The sequence below is a fragment of the Pseudopodoces humilis genome, chromosome 3 (assembly GCF_049639895.1).
Source record: "Pseudopodoces humilis isolate 2021_Gansu_Grassland_sample_001 chromosome 3, ASM4963989v1, whole genome shotgun sequence".
NCBI classification, from domain to species: Eukaryota; Metazoa; Chordata; class Aves; order Passeriformes; family Paridae; genus Pseudopodoces; species Pseudopodoces humilis.
The window spans coordinates 21591141-21599733 of NC_142202.1; the positions used below are offsets into that span (position 1 = coordinate 21591141).

The window sequence follows — 8593 nt, forward strand, 5'->3', positions numbered from 1 at the left end:
TAAATTATAATAGTCTGAACTGGCACTCACAGACAGAGCTCTGAGTGAAGTGCTATAAATCTAAAAATTTAGCGATTTTTTGTTTATTTCAAAGCATTCACAGACAAGTACTAGTTTGTTTGAAAATTGCTATTATGTATACCAGGTTATAGGTTCATCTGCGTTTTTGTGAATATTACTTATGGGGCACAGATTTGTCATATAAATGCATGGACAGGAAAACATTAGGCAAAGGAATAAATGGATGATGGGTGACAAAGTGTGTGATTGTCATCACTTATGTCAATTTTGGGATTTCAGTATGTCTAGTGTTCATCTGAAAATATGCAAATACTAATCAGAACTGCTTAGCACATCTTCCTGATGTGCAGCTGAATCCTTCTGAATGGCAGCTTTTTCACCCACAGAAGTAGTCAGATGTGTTTTTTTTCACTTTTTCCTTTCAGTTCAACCAGAGTAGCTGAAAAATTAGCATTGGGTTTCCTAAGTGCATCTTTCCACTTCTCTTCCATTTTCTCTTGAGCAAATGCAAATTACATTGAGCCCATTTCAGATACATATATTAAGCTATAAGAGACAGAATACATATTTGAAAGTCATCTAAACAATTTTTCTTGTTCTACAGGTTCTTGGGGGTCTTACAAGGGAAAACTACAGTGATTTAACACCTTTCCAAGCTATCATTTGTTTGATGTAGTGACTAATAGTGATTTTGAAACAACAATAAAAGGAATTGATTTACACACTGTTTTGAGGCTTCTTCCATTCTAAAGCACCATCCTTTTTATTTTTTTACTTTTTATTTTTACTGAAACATGGAAGTCTAGCAGGTCTGACAAGAGCAGTCTGAACTGTGATCCCACATTGATTCCTATGCTGATGTTGCAATGAATTCACAGCCAGTGGTACCATCAGACCACAAAGTTAATAGCCTAAGCTGCAGTTTTCAAAGAACCACAAGGTCTTTTCTGCAGAAGAAAACCAACACAAAACCTGATTTAAGTCAATGAAAGACTCATATTCTGGCAAAGGGGTACAAAAAAATTGTGTCTATATACACATTATGAAAAGAAATAACTTTATGTTTTATCCTAAATTCTTGGAAAAATCTCAGCTGCTCAGTCTGCAGGATTCAGAGCCCCTGCATTCCATCAGGTGGTCTCGTTTAGATTAGGATGCAATAACTAATAACACATAAGAATGTGATAAGAAGGAGGATTTTTCTTTACTGCACTCTCTACAACTGCAAAAAAAATAATAAAGAGAATACTTTGATTTGCATTTCATAAACCCTTTACTGATTTTTTGTTGCTTACACTTGCAGTCCTAATGCTTCAGTTGCTAATGAGAGAAATCCTTCTTAAGGTAGGGATGATAGAATTTATCCTGTCACAAATGTGTTAGGGTCAAAGTGAGGGACTATTGAAAAGAGTGCCAGGTGAGAAATACCAACTGAGATTATGCATTCTGTAGGTAAGTGAACCCATCTGATAATTCTTAACATTCTGAAGAATAAACTATTATTAAATACTAAAGGAAGGCAATTCTTGGTGCAGCAATTCATTAAAACCTTAGACCTAAGTTAGCAAGATGCATGTTGGAAACACACAGCAAAAATAATGGCATTTGCAATGTTATCTGGAAGCAGTAAGAAAATTGAAAAGAAATTCTAGACTCTCCAAAGGAGGTGTGGAGTAGGAGGGCTACAATAGGGCTTTGCACAGCTTGCTTGTTTTGAGTGCAATTTATAGATCATGAGGGCACCTGTTATGCTGGAATAATACAGAGGTCAGGGAAATGCAGCTGCCTGAACAAAGCAGCCATAGCTGACAGTTTGCTTTAAAGCAAAATCAATTTCAGGCCATTGGCAAGTAAAACAGCCTTAGACATAAAATAGTGTTGTTGAACTAACACTAAAAGAAATACTGTGGTACTCTGAATGCATTTTTAAGAAGCAGTCAGTGAAAAAGCATTAAGGATGTGTCCACTTAAAGCCTTGTTGTTGTAACAATTCTATTGAGTGAAGTAGCCTAAGTGAAATAGCCTAGGAGGTCATTAAATGTGAGACCTTCAGTTTCCAAATGGAAATAAAACCAAAAAGGAGATGTTTTGCATTCAAGTGTACTCATAAAACCAAAAAGGAGATGTTTTGCATTCAAGTGTACTCAGTTGTGAAAACCTTGTCTTTAATAACAGAAAGGAAGGACTAAAGCATCTCCCTCACAGACAGGGTGAAAGCAGGTTGGATTTGTGAGGATCTTGCATTACAGGAGGGGGTTTTATATCCCCATTTCTTGTTGCAACAGGAGCACCTCCTCACTGAAAAGAACCTGAAATTCAGTACAAGCAAAAGCTGAGTTACCTGCTTTGACATCAGCAAAGGTGATTTCATAGGGAGAACAGGGAAAGCAGGGAAAGAACAGGAACACTGAGCCTCTCAGCAGTGATGAGCTGCAACTGAGCTAGAAGGTTTTTTTTGAAATGCAGCTGGATATCATGATCCCAGATGAAGCAAAGACTTCTGCAGTAATCACAGCAGGACAACTACTGAAGCTGCCCCATCAGGAAGTATGCAAGGAAAGGAGAAGAGAAAAAAAAAAGTAGGCAATGAAGTATTATTTGTGAAATGTTGGCAACCAACTAACCCCCAAACCCATGTGCATTCCCACAAAGACAACAGGTATCATCAAGGAGCAAACTCCCAGCTGCTGGTCTCTAATCAGGAGGTGAGCAGTAATAATAATAAGCACTAATACAAAAATAATTATCTGAAGCAATAGTAATTTCTTAGATGCTGATTTATTTTTTCTACTCAATGCACCATCCAACAGTGGAAGGGCCCATAGAGCCCCTCCTGCAAACAAAGTGGTCTAATAGTGAGAGACAAAACAAATCTAGAATAACATCTGTAACATTGTGAAAGAATGGGCAAATACATAGAAACAGCTTTTCTAGTTATTCAACTGACAGGCAGCTGTCCCCTGCAAACTAGAAGGTGGAGAATCATCTCATAAAATCTTCCCTTCATAGAAAGTTACCAAAATGCTTAAGAAATTGAACAATAATACACAATCATATTTTTATTATATCTGTATTATTAATACAGAATTAGAAGCAGCTGCTTTGTTTTTCCCATAGCAATCAAAATGGTGACAGATAAATGCACGTATGGGACAATTCACATTCTACTTAAGTTAGTGAAAGTCTGGGATTAGCAGCAACTTATACAGCTCAGGCTTTTCCAGTCTTCTTTTTGCTGAAAGACTGCCAGGAAAATGCCATAAAGAGGTCTGCTTTCACCCTGCAGGACCTGCAGTTTTGCATCAGGTTAAGAGGAGGAGGAACATGGCATTGCACACTTCATTAAAGCAGCAGTGATGAAGCCAGGGTAAGAACAAAGAAAAACTAAGAGACAAAAAAAAAGAGAGCTGAAAATGTTAATACAAATATGCTAACAACATCCACAGGACACTAAACAGCCATAATAAACTCAGACTGTAAGAGTATGTCGCAAACTGTGGGCTACAATTTCCTCTTTTTGTCAGAGAAAGATTGGAGGAAGGTAGAAGGAAATCACCATAACCTAATATAGATGACATCTTTGGTAATTATTGTTAAAAAGTAAAGTGTCCTTTATCCAAACCTAACATAATAGTCTTATTTGAAATGTCACAGTAGTCCTCATAAGGGAAAAATATTTATTTTTCTCAGTTTACAGCTCTAGGCTTTGCAGAAATACTTCACAGTAACTGCATTTGAAGAGACTGAGAGCTTTTATATCCAGTATTCTCAAAACCCATCAAATATTAAACCCCAGAATGCTTTTTCAAATGTAAGCTTCTATTGCACCTGTCTGTACTCATGATACCTACATTCACATGAAGCACAGAGAATTGATGTTAGCTTGTCCAAATAATTCATTTACACTTTTCCAAGGAGTGGGAAACAACCTGGGATTTACAAAACTACCAGTCATGTTTCAACTATTAAAAGCTTTCTTCTCTCTTCTAAGGAATGTAATTTTACATTATACACTTCTTAACAGACAAACCCTGGCAGAAAGAACTTGCAGGTTAAATAATTCCCATAATTCCCAGCAATCAGCCCAGGTGTATGACACTACTACAGATCTGTTTGTTTCCTTTATGCTATGTGTATACACACACATATTTTCTGAGCAGAGAACTGACTCGTGACAACTAACTGTAGTAATGAACTCCACAACACAGGGAATTAATTTAATATTCTATTGTGCCTCTCCCCAAGCATTCTCTAAATACAAAATGTTCCTCAAAACTCATCTTTAATGCTGAAATGTGGCTGATCTTCAGGCTTAAAGTCCAGATTGGGGCTGCCATCCTCATTCAGAATTCGCCGAGAAGTATAGCCAACAATTGGATATTTGGCTTTGTAAACATTATTGAAGATGTCATCCAGGGACTTCAGTTCCTCCTCTGTGAGTCCTGTCTAAAGGAAATAGGGAAATGAAATCCTGTCTCAAAGAAATAAAAGTAGAGATATTTACATGCTTTTGGTTTTTTTAATGATGACTGTAAACCTTAGGGTCAGCTTTTGGGTTTACAGTGCAGAGCATGATGAACAAAATTGATAGTATAGCCTGTAATTGTATTCTTTCCATTCAAATTCAGCCTTGACAAAACTTTAAGGTACTCAGGTCAAACAAGCAACAACTCACCACCAGAGCTAGCATTCACTGCCCTGTCAGGATACACCAAACCAACTGGCAAAGAAAGAGATTTACTGTCTTTGTGAGCATCTTTTTAAACAGCAGGTGATTTCCCTTTTACATGCTTACAGAAGTTGTATTGTTTCCACAAATGAAAAACTTTCCTCTTGAAGGCTGTTAGCACCTTTCATGACCAGTAAATATATTTTATGTATCTAAAGAGAACTAATGCATTTTGAATTTAAATATGTGAATCAATTTATATAAATAAAAACAATTTAAAATCATCACTCATCATCTTGCATAATAATAAAAATTCGCAGTGAAGTTAAGCTGATGGCCCATTTTCTTACTGTGTCATGTGTAAGATCTGCTGGATCCAGAGACATCTTTGCAACTCCTCTTGTTGAGTCTTTTCCAACCAAAGCATTGTATGGGGCTCCTTTTCCGTAAAATTCTGTCAGATTAAAAATTTAGAAACACAGTGATGGTCTGGCAATGTACAGGGTATATTCAGCCTCTATCCTTCACCAGCCTGTGAACTGAAAGCAACAACTCAAGTCTAAGACGTCTTTCCAGAACTGACTTAGGATTCCCTGCTTTTTAGGCTTATGCAGCTGTTGAACTCCCTATATTGCACTCTTAAAATTCTCCTATTATTTAGGGAGTTGTGCTTTACATTCTCATGAGGTGTTTGTAAACTCCAGAATTTACAAGCCTTGTCTAATTTAGGATTTGAAGATCAACCAACCCAACACGTACACCCAGACAAGGTTAGTACAAACACAGTAACAAGCCATTAGCTTACTTATGATGACACCAAGGCAAGTGCCTCAGACCTAAGACCTTCATGGGTCCCTTCAAACTTTTTATAGCAAATCTGGATTAAGTAGCAGGAGTTCAAATTAAAACATCTGCACTTCTCAGGGAGGGCACAGACAGCAAGGGGTGTGAACACCTTGCACAGAAGGAAAAGATGCATTGGCTGTAGTCACCCATTCCTCACACAGGGCACCAATTGACAGTGGTGTCAGACTGACTGCTGCTGGCAATCAGTTATCCTATAGGCAAAACCTTCCTACCTTTTCTCTGAACCCTTTCCCATGGGCAGCACCACATAACATAGACTCCTTCCCTCCTTAGTCTTTCTTCTGCAGGACCAACTAACTCCTTCATGTCCCTTACACAGCCATCTAAACCTGTCTGTCCCCGTATAGCATCTTGCTTTTTCTGTCCCTTACACAACCACATGACCCTACCTCCTCACAACACAACCAGCAGGCTCCAACTCCCTCTCAACCAGCTAACCCACTCTTTTATAACACCTATCTTCACTGTGACCCATTAAGGGCAAGGCTGTTCCCACTCTTTGGTAATTAATACAGCTACAATTCATTGGGGAAGACTGCCTTCAGCACTATCCCTATTCTCTTACAAAGTGTCCTCCCACAAAGATGCAGCTGCTGCAGTGTTGATATTGTACAGTGGGCACATCTACATTAGCTTTGATCTGCTCAATTCAGGGCAATAAAATAGAAGCTGTAGCTCCCATGTGGCCTGGTCCCATATCTGGCAAGGACTCAGGGATCTGGGAAGTGTCTTCCACTTTTCCTTAGCAGTGCCCAAGCTACCTGGACAGTGCTGGCTTGTCCGTCTGATCCAGTGATCTCAGACCAGTGTTAAGTTCTAGACAAAACCTTAGTAGGGAAACTGTCAGAGGAGGAAAATCAAGTTTTTTAGAACAGGAAAAAGTGTCTCTTTTTGTTGCAGTTGAACTGCAGGCTTCCAACACACTGGGAATATTTAAAAACAAATGACTGAATAATAACACGAAAGCAAAGCAGACAGCAGAGGAGAAGCTCACTAACCTTTTCCAGAGGTGACATCAAACACTACTCCCTTCACCGCCAGGTAGATGGGCTGTCCTTCCTGGAGAAAAAGCCACCAATACATCCTCAGCACTTAAGCACAGGCAAAATGCAGTTAGTTTTAGCTGTGAAATCCACAAGCTCTCAGGACACAAGTTCTTTGTTGTATGTTTACTCTTGTTATACCACCATACATGTACCTTCTCTGGACATTCCTTGCTTGTGCTTTAAACCGCCCCTAATATTCTTTGAGGATTTAACCATCAGCAATGAGAGAATCTTTTTAATCTAAACAGCATGACCATGGAAGACATGGAAGACCTTTTTGCAAGTCACCTTTTATTTGCACATTAGTCTGTTTGAACATTATCAACCTTTCTATTCCTAATGCAGATGGATATTGCTCAAAATAAAAGGGCATGTGGCCAACAGCATTGATTAAGAAACAAATATAAATAATACATAAACACACCTAAATCTGATCTGGTGATATCTGTTTTACTTAATAAGCCAATGCTTCTGCTTTGTGTTTTATACATACAAGGTGTTTTATACAAGGTGTAATTTTAGTCAGACATTGGTTAGTGTTTTCAAAGTATCTAGAGAAGACCCTGAGAAGGTCAGACAGCAAGTATTTCAAAAGAGAAGCAGATGTGTATCAATACAGGACTCAATAGTTTTGACTCTGGAGTTCTGCTGAGGCTTCTGAATCACAGTAAGCTAAACAGTCCTAAATTAAAACCACCTTGTTATGTTGATAATCTTGGGGTTTAAAAAGAAAAAAAAAAAAAAAAAGTACATGGTTTAATGAATTACTGAGAGAAGAAATTAACTTTGGCTCCAGCTCATGATAATCTGAAATTATCGGGCAGGAGCACCTTGCCAAGCAGGGAGCCAGTAAAATGGGCACATGGCACCCAATTATCTAATTGTGTGTGTGCAGCATCAACCCCGGCAGCTGCCAGCCGGACCGAGGGGCAGAGGCTGGAGCACACGGGTGCCTGCAAACTTCACACAGGCTGCTGCCCAAGAAGCAAGAGATGCCCAGAAGGACAGGGAGGCAGGGATCGCGGGGCAGCACAGCAGCAGAACACGATGAAACCCGAGCTTCACGGCGGTTCCAGGGCGCCGAGCGCCAGGGCAGGCAGCAGCGCCAGGGTGCGCGGGCCCGGCCCGGCCTCGGCGCAGAGCGGCGGCCCGGCCCTACCTGGTGCCCGTCGTATCTGGCCAGCTCGGGCTCGGTGAAGAGCCGAACGGGGGCCTCAGCAGGCGGCTTGAAGCGCAGCTCGGGCTCGGCGCTGGCGGCAGGCAGCAGCAGGAGCGGCAGCAGCCGGAACAGCAGGCAGGGCAGCGGGCCCCGGGCCGAAGCGCCCGCCATGCCGCGGAGCGCGCACCGCCCCCGGCCTGAGGCCCGCGGAGGGAGCGGGGTGGGACCGCAGTTAAGGGAACAGCGGGGAACAGAACAGCCGCGAACGCTCGCACGGCGCTGAGGGGGATGGCGGAAAGGACTCAGCCTGCGGAAAAGGAGGCCTGGGGGGAGCTTATCGCGCTCCACCACTGCCTGGAAGGAGGCTGCAGCCAGGTGCTGGTCTGCCTCTTCTCACGGGTAACCATCCGTAGGACAAGGGGAAATAGCCTCAGGTTGTGCCAGGGAGGTTTAGATTGGATATTAGGGAAAACTTCTTCACAGAAAGGGTTCTCAGGCGCTGGAACAGGCTGCCCCGGGCAGTGGTGGAGTCATCATCGCTGGAGGTATTTAAAAGAAACATGGATGTAGCATCTAAGGACGGGGTTTAGAGGTTTGGACTTGGCAGCACCATAACAGATACCTCATAATAAAAGATTTCTCAATTTTCCTCCTTCTTCCCCTTTTGAAGTTTCTCTGCTAGCTGTTTTAAATGTTTATTCACAAAAACAGCTCACACAGTGCAGGCTTCGTCTTTGAGACATAAAAAAAAACAGGCTTAAAAAATTTTAGCCTAAGAATAGGCTAAATAGGAAATTTTCAGATTACATGTTTTCTCTATGCAATAAATAT

The 8593-nt window shown here is 40.9% G+C and overlaps 1 protein-coding gene across 1 annotated transcript; it reads right to left on the reverse strand.

Annotated features, from left to right (window-relative positions):
- Positions 1-2780: 2780 nt before the first annotated feature.
- NENF (neudesin neurotrophic factor) lies at positions 2781-7954 on the reverse strand. Its single transcript, XM_005523347.3, has 4 exons — positions 7763-7954; positions 6556-6616; positions 5041-5144; positions 2781-4467 (listed from the first exon to the last, which is right to left on the reverse strand). The coding sequence occupies exons 1-4, from the start codon at positions 7931-7933 to the stop codon at positions 4291-4293; spliced, it is 513 nt and encodes a 170-aa protein (XP_005523404.1). The 5' UTR covers positions 7934-7954; the 3' UTR covers positions 2781-4290.
- Between the last annotated feature and the right edge of the window lie 639 nt (positions 7955-8593).